General features: G+C 46.1%; 1 protein-coding gene across 4 annotated transcripts in view; it reads right to left on the minus strand.

The window, feature by feature from the left end:
- Positions 1 to 539: 539 nt before the first annotated feature.
- MTOR (mechanistic target of rapamycin kinase) overlaps positions 540 to 26,600 on the minus strand; it is a 92,616-nt gene continuing 66,555 nt past the window's right edge. For all 4 annotated transcript variants that reach the window (XM_033159501.1, XM_033159499.1, XM_033159500.1 and 1 more), the window contains 28 exons: positions 25,962 to 26,062; positions 25,296 to 25,411; positions 23,409 to 23,486; positions 23,201 to 23,308; positions 19,432 to 19,557; positions 19,194 to 19,325; positions 17,019 to 17,134; positions 15,893 to 16,010; positions 15,490 to 15,696; positions 15,117 to 15,217; positions 14,705 to 14,801; positions 14,015 to 14,113; positions 13,768 to 13,890; positions 10,990 to 11,172; positions 10,368 to 10,502; positions 10,059 to 10,233; positions 8,825 to 8,960; positions 8,576 to 8,723; positions 8,127 to 8,249; positions 6,706 to 6,788; positions 5,872 to 5,944; positions 5,169 to 5,243; positions 4,594 to 4,729; positions 4,186 to 4,251; positions 3,397 to 3,477; positions 2,498 to 2,578; positions 1,628 to 1,733; positions 540 to 850 (listed from right to left, as the gene is read on the minus strand). In XM_033159501.1, the coding sequence (XP_033015392.1) occupies positions 835 to 850; positions 1,628 to 1,733; positions 2,498 to 2,578; positions 3,397 to 3,477; positions 4,186 to 4,251; positions 4,594 to 4,729; positions 5,169 to 5,243; positions 5,872 to 5,944; positions 6,706 to 6,788; positions 8,127 to 8,249; positions 8,576 to 8,723; positions 8,825 to 8,960; positions 10,059 to 10,233; positions 10,368 to 10,502; positions 10,990 to 11,172; positions 13,768 to 13,890; positions 14,015 to 14,113; positions 14,705 to 14,801; positions 15,117 to 15,217; positions 15,490 to 15,696; positions 15,893 to 16,010; positions 17,019 to 17,134; positions 19,194 to 19,325; positions 19,432 to 19,557; positions 23,201 to 23,308; positions 23,409 to 23,486; positions 25,296 to 25,411; positions 25,962 to 26,062 (3,139 nt within the window). In that variant the 3' untranslated portion in view covers positions 540 to 834. The remainder of the gene's footprint in view (positions 851 to 1,627; positions 1,734 to 2,497; positions 2,579 to 3,396; positions 3,478 to 4,185; positions 4,252 to 4,593; positions 4,730 to 5,168; positions 5,244 to 5,871; positions 5,945 to 6,705; positions 6,789 to 8,126; positions 8,250 to 8,575; positions 8,724 to 8,824; positions 8,961 to 10,058; positions 10,234 to 10,367; positions 10,503 to 10,989; positions 11,173 to 13,767; positions 13,891 to 14,014; positions 14,114 to 14,704; positions 14,802 to 15,116; positions 15,218 to 15,489; positions 15,697 to 15,892; positions 16,011 to 17,018; positions 17,135 to 19,193; positions 19,326 to 19,431; positions 19,558 to 23,200; positions 23,309 to 23,408; positions 23,487 to 25,295; positions 25,412 to 25,961; positions 26,063 to 26,600) is intronic.

Genomic DNA, 26,600 nt, shown 5'->3' on the forward strand with positions numbered 1-26,600 from the left:
GTTATATTTCTTATTTGAACATGAAAGGAGATATTTCAAGTTTTTATGTTACTAGCAGCAACCTTAAGGATAGAAGAGATAGATTAGATGCGAATGATTTGAGAAGATTTATGAGGTGGACTATAAGCAAAGTGAATTTAAGTGGATTAAGTTTATGGATTTAGAAGATTAAATGGTGAGGTATTATTATGATGATGCATTTTTAGCAACTGTTGAAGATATAATTGAATGTAATTATACAATTGTAGTTAATGTTTTTTTTTTTTGTAGGAGAAATGGTTATTAAATAGACTAAGGATACAAACTCGAAGGTGAAAAGGCAGGGGAAGTCAAAAGTCAAGATATGGAATTAGAAATTTTTTTTTCTAGAAAGATGCAATAAGAAAGCTTGACATTGTTTGTATTTGTCTTATTTGTTCTGCATTTGTTTATTGTAGGTGTGGGTGTGGGTATATGTTTGTTATAGAAAAATGCCAATAAATTCTTATAAAAAAAAAAAAAAAAAAAAAAGAAAATACAGTCTCGCTCCTAATTTTTTCCTTGCCAAGTCATCCCCCAGCGACCACATTAGTCAACGTCTGGTCAGTATCAGTTCCTTTTTAAAGCACTCTGGAAACTCCGTCGTGTTTCATTACTGCATCAGCAGTTGCAAATCAGCTCAAAACAAACTTTTAATATACAGTTCTCATTTACAGTTCAAAGTATTTGATGAAAGGCAATTCTCACCCTGCCCACACAGTCCTTGTTCCCCTCTCAGCTTCTGAGAAGAAACCTGCTGGGAGCGGAGAAGCCTTGAGAAGGAAAGGCTAAGGATGTTCCACCGTGTGTCTTCTGTTACCAAAAAGGGCACCTAAGGGAAGAAAGGGACAAATGTGATAGACTGGCTCATGATTTGGCCAAGATGTCCCATACAATAGGGGTGGAGAACCTTGGATCTGCAGGCCATACTTGGCCCGGCAGGTTTTGGGCAAGGCATGTCCACCCACTCCACCCCTGACATCAGGTTTGTGTGTCTGTTTGTTGCAATTATATCCCACCTTTTCTCTAAGGAGTTCAAGGTGGCATATACTACTCTCTTCCTCTCCATTTTATCCCTACAACAACCCTGTAAGGTAGGTTAGGCTGAAAGACTGACCGGCCCAAGTCCACTCAGTGAGTTTCACGGTTGAGCAGGGATTTGAACCCTGGTCGGACACTCCAACCACTACACCATTGGAGTTGCTTCGTATTACAAAGAAGAAACAAGCATGCAGAAATAAGACATAAGCGTCCACATCCAGAATAGATGAATTTATTATCTGAACCTCAGCATACCTAATACCCCATCCTACTGATTATTTGTCAACTGCCAACATTTTGGACTATAAGCTCATTGGGACAAGGACCTGGATTTTTCTCTTTATATCAGGTATGGAAGAGATAAGAGCTTGAAAGGAGCGCCTGATTGTTCTTTTGCTGATTGCTTCTGTTTCTATTTAATGGAAATTGCCTCTCCTTCCCAGCACTGCTCCTTGGGCCTCCTTGGCTAGTAAGGTGAACAAACCAGTTCATTCTGTTTGCTTCCTACTTAGGGCATCTCATAAAACAAGAGTGAATAGCAGGCTGTTTGTGAAGTTACAAAACTTACCATCCGATGTAGCACTGGCAAAGATTCTCATGGGAGGTAGCCTGCTTAATTAGAAGTTCTACTTGTGTGGGCACATCCAGTGTTTCGTCGTGAGAGAAGTCCCGTCCTTTGCAGAGAGAAAGAGAGAGAGAGATCAATTAGGAGTGTCGCAAGCTCACCCGCGCATTTCTGTTGCTCTAGAACAAAACCAAATACAAAAGAAACAGGCGGAATGGTGTATAGTTAGGACCAGGTGTGGGGAAGCCTTTGGCCCTCCTGATGTCGCTAAACTACAACTCCCAGGACCCCTGGCCTTGCTTGTTGGGGCTGATGGGTTGCAGTTCAGGGAAATCAGGAGGGGCAAAGGTTCCCCATGCTCGATAAAGACGAAGGGTCGTATCCATTATTTGGGTTGTCGCCAAGGTTAGTCCTCCTTCACAGCAGTCCCACTGAAATTAATGCTCATGACTAAACATTAGTTTCAAGGGTCTACTCTGAGTAGGACTAACCTTGGTCACAACCCAAATAAAGTATATAAGCATCTACAGTGGATTCTCTACGACTTTCTGCTCCTCCTTCCAAGAAGTGGCTTTTCTTTTTCTTCTGAGAGGAAAGGGACTCTGCTTCAGTTTAGTGGCCCTCCTCCAACCCATGATTCAGCATCTTGCCCCCCCCCCTTCCCTCCTATCCTCTACACAGTTGCACTGAATTTTAAGACTGTAAGCTCATCGGGGCTGAGGCCTGTTCTTTTCTACAGCACCATCCATACACAGTTATGATTCTATCTAAACAAATAGGTAAGTAATAAGCACCAACAAAGCACCTGAATTCAAATATAATGTACGTGTATATGTTCATCTTTTGTGTTTTACAGAATATGCCATTACTTACCAGTCAGTTTATCACGGACCCTGTTGATAATCTGTATAGCCTTTTTATTTAGAGCCTCTGGTTTCACAAGACCATCCCCTACTAGAAGGCAAAAAGACAAAAGAGAAAGGGACAACCTTAAGACCTGAAAATGAAAATAAATGTGTAGTGGTGGCATAATTTGTAGTGGTGGCCCCTGACACTGGTTGGAAGAGAGAAATCAAGTGAGTTACAGGTAACTTTTGGTACAGTTCTGGCCACCCACTTCTTCAGATAACTAAACTGATCACAGGTTGGTGAACCTGCCCTGTAATAAAAACGTTATAGCACTTGGGGCTTTTCAGTTTAATGGGGGAGGGAAAGATGACTGAAAGGAGAATATGACGGGGGTCTATAGTATTATGAGTGACAGGAATATTTGGCCTCTCTCCTGATACTGGGACTTTGGGTCACACAATGAAAACCAATGAGCGGCAGACACAGGACATTTTTCACACAACACGGAATTAGGAACTGGCTGCCCCAAGGTGTTGAGATGACCACTAGCTTAGATGGATCTGAAAAAAGAAGTGTAGACAAATTCAGAGGACAGGCCTATGCAACAGTTATTAGGTAAGACATTGCTTTAAATTTTTTTTAAAAAAAAATGGAAACAAAATTTCAGAGGCAAGTTAGCTCTGAACTAACTTGGTGCTGTGAATATCCAGTGGGGGAGAGCTGCAGCCTTCATGCCTTGCTTACAGGCTCCTTGGAAGGCATCTGAATGGGAGATGGGACTAGACGGACCTTTAGGTCACGATTCAGCAAGGCTCCTTTTATTCCCACTCTACCCCATCAGAGGCAGTTTGGACTCCACATTTCGGGCCCTTAACACCAACAGCGGCGGAACAGAAGTGCTCCCTCAAGGGGTCCAAACTTACTGAAGGAATGGATGGATTCAGGCACCGTGGTCCCAGCTTTCTTGTGGGCTGTTTCACCCAGCTCCACACTGTCCAGCATTTCTAAGAGGGAGGGAGGAATGATCAGACCAAAAGACAAATATGCAATTCCTTCCAGGACTCTGCTGCTTGGAGCTGCCTCACTTTAGGATGTTGGATGTTGGTAAGAGCTGGGCTTTGGTTACTGGCCACTGCGTGGCCATAGAGCAAGACGGGGAAGCCTCTGACCTGGGGGCCAAATGCAGCCCCTCATAAGCCTCTCTGCCCCTCACTATCCCTGCTGGTACAAAGTTAAGAGTCACTGACTGTGCCCCACCCACTACAGGAAAGTGGCTCTTGGAAGGTTTTCCCCTCAAGGGAACGCTGCCTTTGTGTTAAAAAAGGTTCCCCACCTCTGCCACACAGAAGCTTCATAGGTGCTAACTTGTTTGGATTGCAGGAATTGCATCAGCCTTAGCTGAAAAGCTGCTTCCCTGCAGCATACTTAGGTGCAACAAAGCAGCCTCTGTTTTAGCACCTGCCTGGTGCTCTCATCTCCCCATGCCTGCCTGAGTATAAACGTATTTCCCACGAGGAAGGGGGAAAGAGAAAATTGTTCAATGCCCCATTTCAGACACCAGAAGGGCTTTGGCCATGGAATCCTGGGCCCACCAAGCTCCCTTCTTGTTGTAGCCTAATTAAGGAAGGGGAAACAATTTTGGTTCTACCTAAACGAAGGATATCCCGCACAAAAGGACAACAACAAAAAGCACTGTTTGGGCCAATACTCACCTACTGACTGGCCAGCAGAGTAGGAGTCTGTCCGTGTCCGTGATCGCTTGTTGCCTTTTGTGTTTGCTGCAAAAGAGACAGAAAAAGAAAGGTTCGATGCATTGCAGGTTTTCCTTATGTGCCTTAATTTGTCCAGCTGCTGTTCCAGACTTCCTCCATAAGACCAACCTTGTTGGATCAGACCAGTAAGTTTGTCTAGTTCAACATTCTGCTTCTTACAGCGGCTACCCAGTTGCCACTATTTATCCCAGGGCATGAAGGCCACCACCCTGCCTCCACGGTAGCTCCACAACCACAGGCAGTCATCAGCAAACCACACTGCACAGCAGACAAGTTGGCCAGGGCAACTGGATGCCTAAACTGGTCGTCTTCTGCCTCACTCCTCTCTTATTCTCCAGGCAAACTTACTATCCATCAGCCTCCAGTTCAGCAAAGGGTCATAGACAAAGGCTTCCAGCACAGCCATGACGCTGTCTTTGTGTTCTCGCAAGACTTCCATGACAGTGTGGCAAGTGATTCTGTAGTTTCCATCTAAGCCAGTCACCTGCAGGGGGAGAGAGAAGAGAGGAAGCATTTATTTCTGATTTGCTTCCAAAAACATACACAACACTCTGCTGCGGCCTTATATTACAGGGGAAATCTACAGCGTGTAAGTAACAGGAATGCTTGGCACAAGACTGGCCCTTCTCGTTCAAGAGCCCTTGATAAGCCTCCAAACCAAGGATGGGGAACCTGTGGCCATCCATATGTTAGAACCCCTGAACTCCCATCAGCACCAGTCAGCATGGCCAGTGGTCAGTGATGATGGGAAGTGTAGTCCCAGCATCATATGGAGGCTCCCCGGCTCCCCATCCCAGCTCCAAACGAAAGCAAACGACTGAACTAATTGTCTGTTGAAGAAGAAGGGGAAATGTCTATCGCCTTTTGATGGCATCCTTATGTTTGTAGCTCCACAGTTAAGAGGTGTTTCTTCTCCTGCTTACCTCCATGGCGTTTGTCAGCATCCTTGTCAGTCTGAAAGGAATCTTCTCAGGGAACTTTTCCCTGGTCATCGCCACCTAGAACCAGGATGGAAGAAAGGCAATTAAATTAAGACATATGTTGTAAGCCGCCCAGAGTGGCTGGGGTATAAATAATAAAATTATTATTATTATTACACTGATGGGGCAGGATTCTTAAGGCCAAAAGAAATTAGTGCAGGGGGCAGCGGCAACTGAACTCCCTGACAATTTAATTTTAACTTAAATTAACTGGGCTTCCTCCATCCCACCTGAGTAGGATCAGGGCTAGGAAAAGAGGAGGGTGGGAGAGAGAGAGAGAAGTCTAATCCTTTTCCTCATGCCATTTCATAGATCTTTATGATGTTCCTGCTGCAACTGCTATTAGCCTCGCCACAAAGCATACACAGATCTCTGCTTTCAAGTGCAAATTAAAACACACATATTGTTTCAGTTTTGGTACCCAGTGCATTATGGAAGGCTTTCTTCAGGAACTGGGAAAACGGATGCTGTTAGACTCAACTTCCAACAAACCAAACAGCCAGCATGCCTGGTGGTCAGGGATGATGGGAGTTGTAGTCCAGCAGCATCTGAAGGGATGCATATTTCTCAGCTTCCTTCCTTCCCACCCGCTATGCATTCACACTTCCAACTTCCACCCTGCTTTCTGAAAACGGAATCGCGTTACCTCAAAACAGTCTCCAAAGTCAATGTGCAGAATCTTGCCACTCAGCCTGTCGAGCATAAGGTTGGAGGGATGCCTGTTGAAGCAACAGAACAATGAATAATTTGTGAACAATTCTCCACAAACTACATTGGTCCTCTATGTCCTGTTGGAAAAGATCCTTGATTGTGGCCCGAGAACACTGTAAATGCACGTTCATCCCCTGCTTTATCACTATTTCATCTCCCTCCTGCATGGCAGATTTTAGGTAGCTCTCGCTTATTTTGTTTTTACATGTTATTCCTTGCGATATTGTTTTAAACCAGGGGTGAATAATCTCCCCCCCCCAATGTTGTTAGATTTCAACTCCAGCCTGAAAAGGAAGATGATGGGTGTTGGGGAGCCTAACAACATATGGAGGGCTGGTCCACCCCCACCCCCCGTTTTAAACAATTGCAAGCCACTTTTGTCAAAAGGCTGGGTAGAAATACTTTAAACCAAGAAAAGTAGGTTGACGCACTGGCAGCTGATCCAGGAGACAAAGGCGTGGATACGAACTTAAGAGGAGTCTGCTGGATCAAGCCAATGGCCCATCTAGCCTGGTCTCACAGTGGCCAACCAGATGCCTCTGCTGGGAAGTCCACAAGCAGGGCCTGAGCACAACAGGACTCTGCCCACCTGCAGTTTCCAGCAAGTGGCATGCAGAGGCATAATGTCTTTGAAAGTGGAAGGAAAACACAGTCATCATGTCTAGTAGCCTGAGATTTCATTGCCCGCTTCTCCTGTTCCAGGTGAATGATTGCTTTGATTACTGAATGCAATTTTTTTTTAAGGGAAAAAGAGTTCCGTTCCACTTGCCTGTCACCAAGGCCCAAAATGTAACCAACCATCGACATCACTGCTAACGACCGAGTGTAATTTGTTCTTCTATCGAACCACACCTAAAGAGGAACACGGATCATAGAAATGAGTGAAACGTATTTGCCAGAGAAATGGTTTGAGATGGGGCAGCATTAAAGAACAAATTCTCCAACTTTTGAATTTATGCAAGGCAATGCCAACCAGAGATTGGGCTGGATATTTTAAAATCCATGAACTAGACTCAGAGTAGACTCAGTGAAATTAATGGACATGACAAACTTGGGACTACTCTGAATAGGACTTAGTTGGATACAACCTAAAGTGAAATCCAGTCAGAGCTTTCCCTGCCCTCTTGTTCAACTACTTGCACATCCCAAATATTCCTTCCAGACCCACACAGATATAAATCTCAAGTGTTCCCTGTGATGCTCCTTTCCTCTCAGAACCATCACTCATCTATAAAAGGCCCTTCCCTGCAATGAGGTTTGTGAACATTTCAAGTGTATTCAGGTTAACAGACATTTTTCAGCCTTTTCTATTCACAGAAACACAAGCTGTGGCTGTTATGACTGTGGCTTTTGTTCTTCAAGTCATATGTAGGCTTTTAATGGAAAACTTGAGTTGTGAAAGAGTAGGGTGTTCTTCCACCTGAATACTTGTTTTCTCCCTTAGCAATGTTGATAAGGAATATTAAAGACAGATATTCCAGCGCCAAGTGCCTTCTAGGTAGTGGCGCCTGCCCTGTGGAACGCCCTCCCATCAGATGTCAAAGAAATAAACAACTATCTGACTTTTAGAAGACATCTGTTTAGGGAAGTTTTAAATATTTGATGAATTATTGTATTTTAATCTTTTGTTGGAAGCCGCCCAGAGTGGCTTGGGAAACCCAGCCAGAGGGGTGGGGTATAAATAATAAGTTGTTGTTGTTTACTTTTTATTTTTTGCTAGCAGCAAGCTCAAAGTGATTTTGCCTGGCACATATTTTTAAACCTGAGGCCTTTGTATTTTCTATCACACTTAGACAGTTTAGAGGGCTGGAAACTAGCCTCAGATTTGTCCTTCCTCTCATTATGCTTCCTGTGTTCTAATTCCCCTCCTTCATTTCCTGGGTTGTGCAAACCAAAGTTTACCTAGTGAAAATGTCACAGTAAACCTTGGCTTGCTTAAACCAGGAAGCAAAGGGAGGAAAATTGGAGTGTGTGAGCCCGAGACTTGCTTCCAATTCTCCGAACCATGGTTTGAGATTGAACCAACCTACCACATAACACGCAATATCTAGCGCTAGGGTATATAAAGTAGCTGATGCACATGCAACTTTGATAACTAGCTGTTGTATTCTATCATTTTTCATTCACTGATTGAAATATGCCTTATCTAAGTCTGCAAGTGCTTCAGAAAGCATTCAGAGCCGGTTGTACCTCTGAGCTGGGACTCTTCAGCCAAAGAAGTTTGGCAAGATCATCCCCGGCTGTATTATTAACAGCATGTTCAAACACTTCCACCTTCTGCATCAGAGTGAGGTGATCGTAATCAGGAGCCATCTGAAAATAATTGGAGAAAGATAATATTTAAGTTATCACATGTCTTAAGGAGACACAAGAAGATACATTTTTACGAAGTACAGGAAGGGAACATAAAAAGCTGCCGTATACCAAGTTAGACCATTGGCCCATCCAGCTCAGTAATGTCTACACTGACTGGCAGCTGTTCTCCATGGTTTCAGTCTGAAGTCTTTTATACACCTAACATAGGTTGTCAAGGATTAAATTATGAGCTACGGTTCTTCCCTAGAAGAGAGCTCCAAAAGCAACATTAACTCTTCTCCCCGTGAATAACTTAGAATCCTCTATTGCAGGCACAGCCCTACCCTCAGCATGATGCGGTGTTCAATGTTGAGCAGAATCTTCTTCTTCTCTCTGTAGTCTCGGATGAGTGCATGCAGAGTGTCGCAGTGGGGCACCCAGCCAATAAGCCCCGAGTTTGTAGAAAGTGGAATAACTGCATATCGTTGGATGCTGGAACCAGAGGGAGAAGGACATTCAACTTTTGAAAAATTGCCTGCCCCAGCTTTATTGAAAATACACTCATTCCAACAACCGGGTTTCCTTCAACACACCTGAGGTTTTTACGCAGGGATGTTGGGTCGTTGGCTAGCAGAGTGTTCACAAGGCCAAAAAGCTGCATCACTCTTTCATCCTGACGCAGATCTTCATGACCCTTCAGAAGGAAGACAAATTCATGCCCGTTGCTACCTGTATGGGAAAATGAAGAGTTGTGTAAACTCAGATGATGGTGTGGAGGGAGCTGGGTATGAATATGCCCCCTAGTCAAATTGAGGGTTCCTCCCCCTCCACAATCAAACAGTATATACATTTTATTAAATTAAATAATTAAATAAAGTTTTGTGCTCTCCTTCTCTTGTACCATGTCTTGCATGACATTGCTTTCCATTCCATTTCTTTCAGTATTCTTCTGGTCAAACAAAAATTCAAATCATTCTGCTCTTGTTAAGCTACTTCTGGTCAGTTCAAAAAGTGCTAGCAGGCTTGCCTCATAGAATCATAGAGTTGGAAGGAACCCCAAGGGTCTTCTTGTCCAACCCCCTGCAATGCAGGAATCTCATCTAAAGCATGCATAACAATTTGTCTGTCTTATCACTCATCAGCCAGCTGCACTTAAATTTTTTTTTTATACACGATAAAAAGTAAACAGACACTTAATGAACAATGATCAAGAACAAGTTGCCCACACATCAGAGAAAACCCAGGGCACTTTGGATGGATACATGATCACCAGCAAGCGTAACAGAGGCAAAAGCTTTAAAGGGCTTGGGGACGAAGACATCAACCACTTCTGCATACTGGGGGGAAACTGACAGAGGCCTCACACACCCCTTCTGGCCAACCCTCGGGGGGGGCATATCCCAGTGGTAGGAGGGGCCAGAGGCAAAAGTGGGTGGAGCAATGAATACATTTTTTTTTACCTTGAACATTTTACAATAGGCTGGTTTCTACACAAACTCACACACCCATCTCTATCTACCCATGCAAGCAAAAGGCATTACTGGAGCTCAAGGACACATTACAGTCAACAAAAATACTTGGGGAAAGTAGGCCAGTGAGGGACACCTGGGGAGAGTCCCAAGAGGCTGGAAGACTGCATTTGGTTACTGACAAACCTATGAATTGTACAGTTTATGAGTACATCTATTCCCACCTCACCCCCAATCCTCCCCTCTCTAAATCAGTGGTCATCAGAACAACAGAGAGAAAGACAGAGAGACTTGAAACTAATGCTGGGGAAAAGGTATTTGTGCTTCTTCGCCCATTGGAAAAAAGGCAATTTCTTACCCATTAAGGTTAATTTCCTTGGCCTCTGTTTGGACGTGATGACTTGCAATGATGGCGCAATAGACTGGATGCGGATGACTTGCTGGTTAGGGTCATATGTCCCTGGGACTGCTAGCTCCAAATCTCGGCACATCAGGAGTTTGGGCGAGACGTACTGGAGCTCCAAGGAAGTCAACTGCCAGCAAAAAAGGCAAAGCAGGTAGACAAAAGTATGGCATTTTAATACAGGCAGTTTGAAGTGCCTGTTGAATGGTTGCCAATGGTAGATTCCCCCCCCCCAAGGGAAAAACCCTGTGCCTCTCAGCTTACCTGAGGCAGCTGCTTAGAGATGCGCCTGAACACATGATAATAGAGATCCCAGGCTTGGGTGAGGTCCTTCACATTTCCTGATTTCATGTATTTCCTGCACCATTCTTGGGCCTCCATCAGATCTCTCCCATAAGCCTGCCGAGCAAGGAGAAAAATTAGCCCATCACTCTATGGTTTCTGACTAGTGCGGAGAATGCTGAGGGGTTGTACTGTCATATGGTACTCAATTGTGCTTAATTCCTTCACAAAAGGTGGGCAAGTCTGCCTCAATTTACAGGGTTTTTTGTTTTTCTTTCTTTCCCTAATCCTCAATCAGGGCCAGCATCTTATAACTTGCTACTTCCAAAAGACCGACCCATGAAGCAAAGAGGCTGCAACACCTTGTGATTAGTTGTTTGTGTATTGCAGGTTCTGCCAGGACCAGCCAACAGGGTCAATGGTCAGGGCTGATGGGAGTTGCAGCATCCAAAACACCTGGAGTAGCCACATGTGTGCTTATTTAGTGAGGCTGCTCATTTCAGGATTAAAACGTTCCCATGTGAACCACTCACAATTCTTGCTTTGTGGACCTGGACTTGGAATTGCAGCAGATATGGGCAGTCCTTAACTCTCATTTTCATACCTGGTTGAAGGAGGTTTCCTTAAGAGTCTGAGGCCCACGCTCCATCATGGCATGAAGGGGCTCCAGCACTTCAAACATCCCCTTGACGTTCCTCTCTCCAAAATAGAGACGCGACGCCTCCTCCAGCCCCTCGTGCCACATCTCATGCCAGAGGATGGCCACACGGATCAGTTCTTCGCTCACCTGAATGGAACACATGATGGAAATCACTGCCGTGTATACAGACAAGGGCCCATCTGAACCTTTGGCAGCAGCAGTTTTCAGGTTGGGGTGTCTGTGTGTGTGTGTTCCCCAGCTCTGTTATCTTGGGACAACCTGGGTGGGGAACCTTATTTTAGCCAGAGGGCCATACTCTTCAGAGCCACTTCCTGGGGTCTACATACCGCAGTGGGCAGGGCCAGTGGCACAACTGTCACTCCTACTTTGGCAACTTTCCAGACACACAAGTCAAGTTCTCTATAGCATACATAGACACAACTCTCTGTTTTCCATATCAAAACCTCCGAGTATAGGGAGGTATAAAAATTCTATAAATAAAATAATAATAATAATAATAATAATAATAATAATAATAATAATAATAATATCATCAAGGCTAGCAAGAGGCACTATCTGTTGCAGGGGTTAACAGTACTTCTGACTGACCACAAGAGGGAGCTTAAGGAGCATCTTAAAACATTGTGGTGCTACATTGCGCAATCCCAACATCAGCATGTGAGCATACAAGCCTACTGTAACAAATTATACAGTTCTATTTATTTAATGCATTTTGCTCCCACTCTCCAGCCAAGAAAGTCTCCCAGAGCAGCATTCAATGAAGAAACATTTCTCTCTCACTTTCTGCCTTCCCCTGATGTTCATGCACCTGTGAGCTCAGGAGAGCTTTAAAAAACCTCTGTGTATTCTTTAACCACTTGACTTTGAAAGGGGGGTTCAGGGAGAGGAGAAGGACAGGGAGACTTTCAGTGGGGAGAGCTAAGAATGTAAAAAGAGCCTGGCTGCTGGATCAGGCCACAAGCCCAGCTATTCCAGCACTCCATTTCCGACAGTGACCAATCAGATGACTCTTGCCATTGTGAACCATGCAACAGCAATTCAGAGGCACACTGCCACTGATCCCGGAGGCAGCACATGACCACCACAACCGTAGCCACTGGTTGCCTTACCCTTCACAAATGTGCCTTTTAAAGCCATCTAAGCTAGTGGTCATTGCCACATTTTTATGGCAGTGAGTTCCACAAGTTCACTACTATGCGGGGTGAGAGGGGGGGGGGATGAGAACACACGGTGAGGTGGAAGGAAATGAAAGATGCCTGCTTTTGTCCTGAGCAACAAAGACGTTAGGTTGGCCTCAACTAGGGCCAGGGCCTTCTCAATATTGGCCCCGACTTGGTGGAACAGCCTATCACGGGAGACCAGGGCCCTGCGGGATTTGGCATCTTTCCGCAGGGCCTGCAAGACGGAGCTGTTCCACCTGGCCTTTGGGTTGGTTTCTGTTTAATATTTATGCTTCATCTTTTATTGGTGGGTTATTTTGAAATTGAGACCTGCAGTTTTAATTGAATTTTAAATTTGTATTTTAATCTGTTATTTTAAATTGATCGTTTTTATGTTTTTTGTTGTGATTTTAATTGATGTTAGCCGCCCTGAGCCCGGTTCTCTGGCTGGGAAGGGCGGGGTATAAATAAAATTATTATTATTATTATTATTTTCCGCAACTGTTGCTGGAAGCTCATGGCATGATTGTAGCTCGGGTCGGGTGGAAGGAGGGAGCAGCCTCCACTTTGAATCATAGGGTTGGAAGGTGCCCCAAGGGTCATCTAGTTCAACTTCCTGCAATCAGTGGCAGACTTTAGGCTCTCAAATTACAACCGTGCCCTGTGCAATGCTTAAATTCTGCACCCGCACTGCCTCGAATGCTCCATTCTACAGCACTGCACCAGTCGTTCTACTCTAAAACCGCCTTTGCTGAAATGCAGGAATCACAGCCCTGACAAATGGCCATCCAATCTCCGTTCAATAACTTGACTGAAGGGAGGGGATGCTGGTGCATTCTAGAGATTGCTGCTTCCGCTACAGAAGAGATAGCATCCTGTGCTCACAGTAGCTTCAGATATCCTTTTGGGGAGCTTGCAACAGAGTTCCGCAGGCATATGGCCTCTGATCATGGAGGCAGAACACAGATAGCTATTGTAGCTGGTAGCAACTAGCCTCACCTACAGTGATTTTATCTAGTTCTCTTTTAAAGGCATTTAAGTTGGTGGCAATCACTACATCCTGTGCAATCGAATCCCAAAATTCAACTATAAGCAAATAAAGAAGTACCAACCCACTGGTTCCGGCCTGCAATCACCCTCTTTAAAATTCTGTATGCTAGCATTAAAGAACAAGATCACATGCATTCTCAGACAGAAGAGTCAAGTGGATCAATCCTTGCCAAAACTATAATTAGAATCGTTTCACAATACAAAGGGAAGAGTGTTAAAATAAATAGCACACACAACTCCTTAAGAGTCAGGCAGATCAATCCTTGCAAAACCATAATTAGGAATGTTTTTGAGTACAAAGGGGAAGACAAAGCGAAGCTCATAATGGTTACTCTGTCAACCAAATTGCAAAGCAGAGGGATATATTAATTAAAACGACAGAACCCACCACTGAGGTTATAGACAAGGAGGGGTGAAAACCGAAATGAATGCATCCAGTTTTCTCCCCCAACCTGGAATGTTGCACAGGGTGGAAGGAAAAGCGAAATGCGTGCATGCACACAACACTCACCATCATGGCCTGCTGGACTAGTGTGTTGCTGTGTTCGCACATATTCTTCAAGATTTTGTTGGCGGCATTGTGACGGGCCGTCGTGGTCGACTTTGAAGCGACAGTCAGTGGGTAGATCAAAGCCTAAAGGCAAGTATCAGAAAGCAGCAATTTATAAAACCGGAGCTTGTTTACAGTCTGGAGCCTCAACAAAGCGGGGTTTTTTTTGGGAGGGGGGCAGGTGGGATAAGAAAGCAGGAGTGCTCACCTGCGGGTGGTACCTGCCGATATCTGTGAGAAGCTGGTAAATAAGTCGGCCCACCAAAGGACGAGGGGTGTCGATTCTAGCGATGAGCTGAGGGATAACCTGAGGACAAGAGAGGTAAGGGGGGGAATGAACTCAGACATTTCTCAAAAGATGCTCTTATTTCATACAAAGCTAAGACAAGCAAAGGAAAAATGGAAGAAATTCAGGTTTATGAATGATGGGGCTTGGGAAATTCAGACATGACCATGGATTATTTTCTTTAGTCCGATGTTGTAAAGGTAAAAGTAAAGGGATCCCTGACTGTTAGGTCCAGTCGCAGACGACTCTGGGGTTGCAGCGCTCATCTCGCTTTACTGGCCGAGGTAGCCAGCGTACAGCTTTGGGGTCATGTGGCCAGCATGACTAAGCCGCTTCTGGCAAACCAGAGCAGTGCACGGAAACGCCGTTAACCTACCCGCCAGAGTGGTACCTATTTATCTACTTGCACTTTGACGTGCTTTCAAACTGCTAGGGTGCCAGGAGCAGGGACTGGGAGCTCACCCCGTCGCAGGGATTTGAACCGCCGACCTTCTGATCGGCAAGTCCAAGAGACTCAGTGGTTTAGACCACAGCACCACCCGCATCCCTAGTCTGCTGTTGTACTTACGTCTAAATAATGTGAGGGATGCTCACAAGAAACCAGCCCCTTACCTGTAACCAGGTATCAATCTGGATGGCCTTCACCCCTTCTACCAATGCCTCATTGACTTCTGGCCAGTGGCCGTAGTCGAACCATAGAGTAAGGACTCTAAGGAAAGGAGATCAAAACACGTCAGGTGCATAAGAATGCAAGAAGAGTCCTGCAGCTGGATCAAGACAATGCTCCACTTAGTCCAGCATCCTGTTCTTACAGTGCCCAACCAGATGCCCTAATGGGAAGCCAGCAAGCAGGACCTGAGTGCAAGAGCAGTTCTCCCCCCACTTGTGCTATCTAGCAATTCAGAGGTGCACTGCCTCCGACGGTGGAGAGTCCACATCAAAATAAACAGGGCAAAGGCAGCATTGATTCACTGCGACTGCACAAGGGCCTGATTTTTTTTTTTGGGGGGGGGGGAATCCTCACCTGAGGGTATCCTGCAAATTGTTTCCTCGTGACAAAGAGATGGAACGGAAGAAACCCTGCACTGCTGGAACAGTGTACATCAGGAGTGTTTTGGACAAGTCCTGCCAGGGAACAAACGTTTTGCAGGTCACTCCGCATGAAAGCAAGTGACAGCCAAGCCAGGGCATGGGGAACCCGCATCCCTGCAGATGTTGCTGTGCTACAATGCCCACCATCCCCGACCCTGGGCCGGCGGGTGTTTTGCCAACATCTGGAGTGCCACAGCTTCCCCACTCTTGGTGCACATCAATTGGAAGGCTGAAAGAAAGGGGAACCAGCTGGACACATAGCCCACTGGGCCTGGAGAGCCAAAGGGGAGACAATTGGAGTGTACCTCCATGACTTTCTTCTGCACGGGAGATGGGACGGGGCTGTTTTCGGTGCTTTCTGTCTCGCTCTCACTGTTGCTGCCCTCCGTGTTGGCACTGGTGACACTGGCTCCGCTGGCATGGCGAAGCTTCTTCTTCTCGTCCCTGGCCTGGTTCTGATGCTTGTAGTGGAGGACGGCCTCAAAATTCATGACTGCCCATGCGTGCCAAGCCTGCCGGGTGTGGGTGCACGTGCATTAGAATAGCCAATAAACAACACACCTGCTGATCCCTAAGTCAACACTCTGCTGCAGAAGGTGGAGGGCAGAGGTGATTAAGTGTTTTGTACCCCAGACTGACAGGCTCCACCAGAAGGCCCCACCAGATGCACTGCTGCTACCCTGGGCGACATGGGAACCTTTTGCTTACCTTGTACCAATTGCGGTCATGCTCTGTGGAGGCACTGTAGTACTGCAGGACCTTGGGGATAGTGCTCTCATTGATACCTTGCAGGTTCAGCTGCCACTCGCCCAGTTTCAGGAAACACCTGAGAGCATATGCCAGGAGGTGTAGTTTGGTCAGGATCAAGTATACACTTCCAGTTAATGCTAAATACATTACTTCTGGTAAATGAGCCACCATAGCTACTAGAGGACCGTGACAATTTGGGTCCCAGGCTTTTTAGACTCGTCCTCCCATGTACTAACTGAACTGAGCCCATGTACTAACTAACTAACCTTAAACCAAAGGGACACATGGGTTGCCAGATGTGATGTGAAATATATGGACATTCTTTTCAGCTCTCCCCCACTAATTCTCTACTAAAGACATCCAAGTTGGTGGCCATCACTGCTTCTCGTGAGGGCCATTGTTCCATAGTTTAACTATGCGCTGTGTGAAGAAGTGCTTTTTTCTGCCTGTCCTGAATCTTCCAACATTCAGCGTCAGACTTGTTTACACTGAAATGCATTTGCTGTTTTACTGCCCTTTCATTTGGTTTGTGGAGATCCTCTCAGAACTCTTTTACCATCTCTTTTCATTTTCAGCACCCTGAAAATCATGCCTCATCTTATTAGTGGTGACTTCAGGAGGTTGGTGCACGTATCTCAGGTGGGGGAACCCTATAGATATTTCTTGGGCAACAATTCCCAGCATCTTTGAAGGCTGGTCATGCTGGTGGGATGGCTAGATGGGAGTCCTACAAAAGCTGAAGAACCACAGCTTCCCCATCCTTGCAGTAAGGAATCAATCCAGCTTACATAATGCGGAACACACAGCAAAGTGGTCTCTACTGTGCAGCTGGCACAATGGTGTTAGCAAACGGAAGCAGAATAAATGGAGCTAACAGTGCTGGGATGGCAGTGCTCTGGGAACAGCAAGCTTCTCGTGGCTACCAGTACAGGTTACTGATGTCGAGAGAGTCATTTCATCCAGAGTGTGCATGGTTTCAGCTGGTCAGGCCATCGGCCGACGCTTGCGTTATCTGCAGCCTTCGGAAAGGCATGTCGCTGCTTCTGGCCTGGTTGCTGAGCCTCGGGGGAAGGAAAGTACTGACCGTGCCATGAGCTTGTGGAGCTCCTGCCTGTGCTGCTGATCCTCAGTCGCGATGGCATGCTGAGCCTGCTGCTGCATGGTCTGAACGAAGTGCTGCATGTGCTGGAAGGCGTCGATCTGCAAGGTGAATGCATGTGTGCTTTGAAGTGCATTGCTAGGCTGTTATCAAGCATTGACAAGGGGGGGGGGGGGCTTTGCAGCTGTAAAGATACACATACAAATCAAGAATCATTGGGTTGTATCCAATGTGGGCCCTACTCAGAGCAGACCCATATAAATTAATAGGCATGGCTAACTTAGGTCCATTGATTTCAGTGGAATTCCTCTGAGTAGGTCGTAGTTTGACACAACCCAAGGCGTTTCCGCTCTCTCCTCTTCCATCTCAAGCCTGATTTCCAGCCATTTGTCAGATGTCCTAGCCAGTAAATGACAAAGTGATTCAAGGTCTCGCCTTCCTTCATACAAGCTATCAGCTTTTGTTATTTTAGAGCATCATGTGTATATATCTTCAATTAAAAATTCATTTATTCCCCTTTCCTTTTTCTTAAAAAAAGAAGTGGATTTTTTTTTTTTTTAAAGCTGAAAAACAGCCTTGGAAACAATAGGGGGGAATGAGCTAGCCATCACACACCAATCTGGTAATTCATCTGTGCCGTGCAGAGCAGCTTTTGCACTAAAGAGGAAGATGAACACCACCATTTTCTTTCCGCCTCTCCTCTCTTGGGTTGCAACGCTTCAGTACCCAAGCCAGAAAGAGAAGGCAAAGATTCTTTGGACATGTCATAACAATTCATTAAAGCTACATAACCAAAGTGGATTTCCTCCTGCACTTCTGTGGAAGTGTAAAGGAACCATTCTCAGCCTGAGGGCTGCCGTGTTCCCTCATGGGCAAACCCTCTGGGGGGTGACATTCCATTGGTAAGTGTGGCCAGAGGCAAACATGGGCGGAGAAGCATTTGGCTACATTCCAGTTATGTAAAAGACAGGAGTTTCTCTCTCTGTGTGTGCACACACCCTCCCTCCTTCCATCCATCCAGTCAAGCAAGCAAGCATCATCATTGCAGTACAAGAACACATACCAGGCCAGGCAAAGGCACTTGAGGAGGGCTCTGAGCAGGACTGGTGACAAGGGTGGCCTGGGAAGAATCCTAATGCCGGATATAGTGGCTTCTGGCTCTCAGCCCCCATCCCTAATGCAAAGGGCACACACACACGCACATGCACATCCCTCCATAACTACACCATAGTTGAGGCACAAGACCCTTCCAGCAATGCCACCTACCCCTCTTCCCTCTCAATGCTTAGCTTGTACAAATTTACAACTTCTTCTAAAAATTCAAGGATTCCTAGATTATTTTTTCTTGAGATGTTACGTTAATACTTGATGAGGTTTACACACACACACACACACACACACACACACACACACACGGTTGCTTAAATCTCCCCCCACTGTCAGTTGAGTTGGCTACAAGAAAAGCACAGGTGCAAACCTGTCCGATTCAAAAATAGCCAAAAGCTTAGCCATTGGTGGGGTGGCCCCTTCTGCATTTTAGACGGTGTGCAGCTGAGCCACAGAATTATAAGAGCTTTAGCCTCCACAGTCGGCAAAAACCAAGATGGGTTTGGGGTGGGTGCACTGAATAGAAGGAATGACGTGGCAGCACATTCAGGACTAAAAGAGAGACTTTACCATATATTAAACAGGAATAAGAAGGGATCCAGACTGAGGTTTATTGGATTTGATTATGTAAATTCCCCTCACATGGCTGTGCCAAAGAGACTCGGCCGTGCCCCTGCAAAGCCAAGTGATTTGGCCTTACATAGCCCTGTGCATTCTCCAGCTGTTTGTTGGCTGGGTATCTAAGTCTGCAGAGATGTTTTGTCTGTGCAAAAAAAAACCCCCACCCCAAAACCCTTTTCCGGTTTGCCTGGTGTGTGTGTTTGCTTGTTTCTTTACTGACCACTTACACAACACACACACACACACACACAGGTATAGAAAATGCTGAGACACAGTGGAGAGTCATCCACTTCGAAACCAGAAAAGGTGGCTGGGCAAGGAAGGGAGAAGAACCTTGTGCTTTTTGCTCCTTGCACTGCAGCAGTCCTAGGAAGCAGGAGTTATCAGCAAGAGGGAGGAAAGCATTTTCGAAATTCTTTCCAGCATTTTTACCTTGCGGGCACTTTTCCACATGTGCTTCATGTAGGCGTAGGTCACCTGAGGATGAACAGTTGGCAACGGGTGATCCAACTGCCGGGACGGGTCAACCCCAAGAAGCAACACGAGGGTCTTATGAGCCAAAGCCTTGAATAAACAGAAAAGAGGAGGGGTGGGGGAAGGTTACTGTGGATCTTGATGTCCCATTCTTTTTGCTGTTCTCATACCTGCTGGAGTTGCAAGACACACTCACCAGCCGCCCACTCTTGCCGCACAAACTGGCGTACTTGAGCCAAGTCCTCATGTCCTCATGGGGGTTAACGACAAGGGACCGGACCATAAGTATCCTCTGCCAGTCCTCAACGATCCGCTGGCAGCCCTAGAAAAAGAGAAGCACAGGCAGAGACCTCTTAAGTCCATGAATCTGTTGGTTTATTTCTTATTCCTGCCGTCCATGGAAATTAAAATAGGCAGTAGGCTTAAGGCAAACAAGAAGCAGCTGCGAACAGTGCACCAGCAGCCTATGCAAGTCATTTCCCCCAGTGTGATGGTAGCTATCTACACAAAGGGTCGTGGCTCAGTGGTAGAGCATCTGCTTTGCATGTGAAAGGTGCCGGGTTCAATCCCCAATGGCATCTCCAGGTTAAGGCTGGGAAAGACTTTCTGCCTGATACCCTTGAGAGGGTCTGCCAGTCAGTGCAGGGAATACTGAACTAGATGAGCCAAAGGCCTGGCTCAGTACAAGGAAGCTTCTTCTGCTCCTAAACCTTTGTACCTAAGTCAATTGGTAGCCACTAGCTGTAACAGGCAGCGGAACCATGTCCATGAACAACATCATCTTATGAGATTTGCTGAACTCTCTAGGTCAGAGGACGTTTTCCCCTGTTTCTGCTAACATCAGGCATTGGCCCTGCTTCCCTTTCTAGGTCTTTAAAAAGGGCTCACTCTGCTGCTACTATCCAGCAGGGAACCTACAATCTTGCAGATGTAGCTGGACTACAAATTCTCATCACCCCTGACCAGTGGCCATGCTGACTGGGGCTGATGGGTGTCAGAGTCCAACAACTTCCGGCCACAGCTTCCCCATCCCTGCTGCAGGGATAGGAGGTTGCCTTATTCCAAGGCAGGCCACTGGTCCATCTAGCTCGGTCTTGTCAACACTGACTGGCAGCAGCTCTCCAGGACTGTTGGGCGGGGTACATTCCCAGGCCAACATGGGGGTGCTGGTGATTGAACAGGGGGCCTTCTGTATCCAAAGCAGGTGTTCTGCCACTGAGCTATGGCCCTTGCCTTGATAGGTGAAAACAGAAGCAGACGTACTTCATTCCCGCTTTGTTCTTGCTGTTCAATGCGTTACTAATTTTCATAACTTGACACGGAAATTATTTCATATTATGCATTTTTGTTATTATGTTGGACTGTTTTTATGTGGATAGTGGTATTGAGTGGTCTTTTGTAATGATTTTGGTTTTTTGTCATGCTTTGAGCATAACATACAGAGCAGGGGTCAGCAAACTTTTTCAGCAGGGGGCCGGTCCACTGTCCCTCAGACCTTGTGGGGGGGCCAGACTATATTTTGGAGAAAAAAATGAACAAATTCCTATGCCCCACAAATAACCCAGAGATGTATTTTAAATAAAAGGACACATTCTACTCATGTAAAAACATGCTGATTCCCAGAACGTTTGCAGGCTGGATTGAGAAGGCAATTGGGCCGGATCTGGCCCCTGGGCCTTAGTTTGCCTACCCATGGCACGATGGAAGAAGAAAAATGGATCGGGAGGAGGAAATACACAAATGTGGGTACAAATTCTTAGCTACCAGTTGTTCTAATGACCAGCTGGAAATGCAAAAGGGGACACAGAGGGAGAGACCAATGTGTTTTCCTTGAGCCATTACCCTTGTGGTTCTCAACAGAAAAAAGGCCGTCTTGGGGAGACAGGGAAGGAAGGAGAAGAAAAGACTGCTGTATGTTGCAGTTAGTAGAGAATATCTAACCTATCGTGGGTCGGAGCCTGTTCTAAACAAGCAGCTAGTGCTCCTGCTAATGCTGAACAAAGACAACTTCTAAAGAGAAAATGTCACTGCTTTATTACAACAAGCAATATGCATTTAATTTTCACAGTTTGCGCACCACTGCATCCTGTACAAGCTGCTTCGCTTCGGGACTGTAAATAGTCAGCTCTAGCCGGCCAGGTTCTCCAGTGTTAACTATGTTCGTTAGAGGGGGAAAAAGGGGGGGGGGCAATTCGGAGAGGAGGAACGATCAACCCCCAGAAAAAGGAACAGACTTGAAAACATGAAGCAGTAATGTCTGTGTCCTCCTAAATCCCTTTCAAAACAACAAGACAGGGGTCTGACTCAATTTCCGAAAAAGAACGTAACATGTTATTCTGAGTTCCAACAACAATTTGTTCCTGCATCAAAAAGGAAGAAAAACAAGCAGAGAGAAAGTTTTTTTGGGTGTGTGAGTGAGTGAGTGAGCGAGCGAACACATTCCCTACACAGATATTTTTTCATTTCTGCTTTGGTTGTTGTTCTCCCTGCCTAGTGTTGGTGTTTTCCTGCTGCCTCGCTGACCTGGCCATCCCTTCGAATTGGGCTGCCTTGTTGGCAGGCAGGCTGAGCCAGGAGAGGCATCTCCCACTCACCTACCTGTGCTGAGTGCCACAGCAGCTCAATGCCCACTGCTATGGCAGAGACAGAAGGAAAGCCTGAGTCAAATTGGAGAAGACCATGCCAGCTTTGAACAACAGCTGGAGGGGTGGGATGGGAAAAGACCTCTTAGTGGCACAGCATCAACCTTGCATGTAGAAGCTCACAGGTTCAATCCCCAGTACCTACAAGTTTAGGGCTAGGAATGTCTTCTGTCTGAAATGTTGGGGAGCCACTGCCAGTCAGTGTAGACAGCACTAAGGTACATGGACCAATAGTCTGGCTCAGTATAGGTAGCTTCCTATGTAACCAATGAGAAATTTAGAGGGACCCAGAGCCCATCTGGGCTTTCCCTATCTTCCACAAATGGTGGCAATTTGCACCAAATGATAACAAGAGTTTACATCTGCACGAGTTTACTTCTACTGTAGACCTTGCATTCAAAACAGAATATTAAACATTGGTTAGAAAGACTGAAGATGTTTTCCTGCTCTGGAGAAACAGAGAGAGTACAGTGCCTTTATTAGATAGCCAGGTATGCCATCCCACATCCAAATTAGGTAGGAAATCTAAAGCTCCATGAGGTCCACATAAAGTAGGCCTTTTTGTATTTGTTAGGAAGCTGCTGTAAAAACATACAAGAACTCGGTGTCCTGCTTTTTCTTTCTCCCTTACTTTTCAAGGTCTATAAACAGTTGCAATTGCAGACTTCATCCACCCCGTTGCTCTGGGCTATTCCTCCTGGGCGGAATGTTCTCTGAGACTTTCCAGACAGGAATGCAATCTTGGAGGCAAAGAGCTTTGTCACAGCTTCCCAAATGGCACAGGGAAAGGGGGGGGGGCGAAAAGCAAGCCATTGGCAGCAGCAGGTAAACAGCTTCTCGTGCCGCACGGAAGCACACGCAGGAACAACAGGAAGGAGAGCGCCACGGTGGAAAAAATTCTTCCTCTGGGTAGGTGCTGGAGTTAATATGGGACAGCAGCCACTGGCTATCAAGCTGCAAGCCCACATCTACTCCAAGGTAGGGAGGTAGGAAGGATGGATGGATGGATGGATGGATGGAAGGAAGGAAGGAAGCAAGCTAAGATTCAGGGGAGCTAGAGAATTCGGTGTCTGCTGACATGGCTACTGCTTTAGATACTCTACCTACAGGTATCTCCAACATTCCTCCAAGGGACTCAAGGTGGTTTACATGATTCCCCATTTTATCCTCACAACAACCGTGTGAAGTAGGTTAGGTAAGAGAGTGACTGGCTCAAGGTCAGTCAGTGAGCTTCATGCCTGAGCGTGGATTTGAACCCTGGTCTCCTAGATCAAAGCCCAGCACTCAATTATTGCTACACCATACTGGTGTTATAAACTTTACCTGGAGTCTCTCCCACCAGATCTGGCGAATGATCTCACGTCGCTCCGGTACAAGTTTATACTGGATGACTTCTTCCAGCTCCGAAAGCATCTGGCAGGATACCATCGCCTAAAGGAAACAGCCAATCACATTCCATCCCAATCACCGCTGCGCCAGAACAATTCCCAAACAGAGGGTCATCACCCGAGGCCAGGAGCAAAGTACTCACCCCGTAGGCACGGCTGTAACTCTCTCCTGCCATAGCTGTCAGCTCAGCATCTAACAGATCTCGGGCTTTGTCAATGCACTGGTGGAGGAAAAGAAAGGAAGGGTCTACTAAGGCGATGGAGACATTGAAAACATAGTACAATAAGCTTAAAGTAAAGACAAAAAAAGGAAGTCAACAATGGAGAGGCGAAGAGAGGCTGTTACACTTCAGTTACGAAACAAAAAATGACCATGTACATCTAGAACTTTGTTTCCTCCACTCGTTCGGGATAGTGCCACTTTTTCAAGATCTTGTGCACTGGCCAGGGTCTTTCTTGGGTTGTCCATTATTACTGGCTCCTTCCTGTTCCTGCCTGTTGCTCTAGAACAGGTAGATACCTTCCCCTGCTTTGTACACAGCCCCCACTCTTGCATTTCCTTCAAAGTACTGACAGTGACCCCATATGCCCAGGAACACACAAGCAGAGCCAGGCTTGCAGAGGGGCTGTAGCTCAGTAGCCGAGCACCTGTCTTGCATGCGGAATCTCCAACATTTCCAATTCAATGTTCTCAGAACCTCTGCCTGAGACCCTGGAGACACACCAACTATCAAGAGGTGTACCAGCTGAAAAGCTTCCCAGAATGTGCATCTACAAGGACCAATCCTCGACAGCAGTGGTAGAGAACCTGTGGTCCCCCAGATGCTGCTGGAAAACATTTCCCATATTCCCTGATTATTGGCCCTTCTGGCTGAGGCTGATGGGAGCTGGAGTCCCAACAACAACTGGATGACCAGAGTCCCACCCCGCTTATGTACCAGTTACAGGTAGGTAGCCGTGTTGGTCTGCCATAGTGAAAACAAAATAAAGAATTCCTTCCAGTAGCACCTTAGAGACCAACTAAGTATGTTCTTGGTATGAGCTTTCGTGTTGTAAGCTGCCTTGAGCCTGGCTTTAACTATGAAAAGGCGGCATACAAATAAAATGGTGCCTGTATGATGTATGCTTGAAAGCGCACTACCTACTATGACCTAGGCACATCCCATAATTTTTCTCCAATAGGTTTTGAGGTTCTATGTGTGCCAGAGCTTCCCTTTCACATTTCACGGGCCATGCACAAACAGAAGCCCAAAACATTGGGTGTTGTGCCATATATTATATAATCTTTCCTCCAGTTTTCCCTCTTCCCCCACCCCGTTCCCAGAATGTGAAAAAGGTTAATTACAGAGGCCTTAGCTCTTTCAAACGCCTGCCTGAATTTTCTTGTGCACATCAATAGAGACAGACAGACTTTGACAGGGTTGATTTGGATTATTTTCTTTCTTTCTTAAAGAGGAATTCATTCTACAACTTCAGCTCTGAATTCAGGGTGGGGCAGGATGGATGTAGCCCCCTCCGCCCCCCCAAATAATACAAGATCCCCCCCCCAAAATTAACAACGTATTTCACATTCACAATGACAATGTAAGTTGAATCCTCAACAGAAGCATAGGAATATCCATGCAGGATTCGACCAAAGACCAGTTTGCAAATTGCTGCTTGTCTGGATGGTGGGTAAGACTTGCCATATAGGGACACTTTACAAAAGTGCCTGATCAACAGCATGGTCCTGTGGCACCATAAAGGCTGAAGAAGATTTCTTGTGTCCTAGAGCAGCCTCCCCCAACTTGGTGCCCTTCAGATATTTTGAGCTACAACTCCCATCAACCCCAGCCAGCGTAGCATGAATTACCATGGTCAGATCCCAACATGGGCTGCTGAGGGAGGGCCCCCTTGTGTAGGAGGCCCACCAGAGGGCATTTTGCCAGGCGTCCCCTCAAACAGGAGCCTTCCCTGACATACGAGAAAGTAACACCCAGTTGCTGCTCTTCAAACCACAGCGGCTGATGGCAAAAAGGTTCACAGTGTACCTGCTGAGCCAATGAAAAGAGGTCCTGATGCAAGGCCAGCACAGCCCGATAGAAGGCGCCATCGTGGGTATCCCTTGGGATCATACAGGTGTACTCCTCCATGCTATCCCACTGACCTGCAGAGACAGACACAATCTGCATAAGCAGTAAGAGTTGGGAGGCATCCAGTGGGATGTGCTTATCAATCCCATCAAATCCGAAGAAAGGGATGAATCCCTATACCAGGGGTAGCCAACATGGCGCCATCCGGATGTTCCTGGACCACAACTCCCATAATCCCTAGCAAAAGTCTGTGGCTTTTGGGAGTTGTAGTCGAAAACGTTTGAAGGGCTACGTCTATAGAGATATAGCTGCCCCGTAGCACCCCTGAAAGAAATGAGCTTAAACCTACTCAAGGGAAGAAAAATCGATGACCTCCCTATATCCACCGAACTGCTTCTCCTACGTGGAAAATGCACCCCCAGTGTTCAACAAATCATTTGCCATCCCATGTCTACCTGTGTTGGACACCCTTCTCTGTGAAACAGCATTTTGGAGGGACTGTCTGTTTCAGGGCTTAGATTAGACACTTGGCAAAACTACCCACCCCACCCCCAGTATATATGTGTGTGTGTGTGTGTGTGTGCATGCAGGGAAGAGAAGGACAGTCTTAAGGCTGGGACTTACCTAAACCCCATGCAGCTGCCGCCGCCATTCTTGCCATTTTCGCCTGGGTTTCATCATTCACCAAGGTCCACTTCTCACAACACTGCTGGTGAAGTTGTCCCCTAGGAAGAAGAAAAAATGCAAAGATGCAAAAGTTACAGTTTGATGAAAATCCTCTTCCTTACTTTTATTTAAAATGTGCATTTTATACGGGCCTTTCTATTAAGGAAACAGTATTCAGTATTTGTGAAAAAATAAACCCAAAACTGCAGTTTGCTGATGATACTGGAATACTATTCATACTCACAGAGAAGCCCCATTGAGATCAGTTGGATTTACTGGGTTGTAGCCAGCCAAATTTTACTCAGAAGACCCATTAAAATTAATTGACCAAAGTTAGTCATGTTCATGAATTTGAATGGGTCTATCCTGTATAGGACTAATGCTGGAGACAACTCACTCCAAGGGAATTGTAACTGTAACCTAAGGTTGTAACCTAAAATACAGTGTCATTAACCCCCCCCCCCCCACGAAAGCAGTCTTTAAATACACACACACACACACTCCAACAAGACAGTGTTAAAAGGCAAATAAAACCACATGCAGAAAAGTTGGCAGCTAATGAGCAACAACACTGATTGAAAGTGAAAACTGATCAAA

The sequence above is a fragment of the Lacerta agilis genome, chromosome 8 (genome assembly GCF_009819535.1).
Source record: "Lacerta agilis isolate rLacAgi1 chromosome 8, rLacAgi1.pri, whole genome shotgun sequence".
In the NCBI taxonomy this organism is placed as follows: domain Eukaryota; kingdom Metazoa; phylum Chordata; class Lepidosauria; order Squamata; family Lacertidae; genus Lacerta; species Lacerta agilis.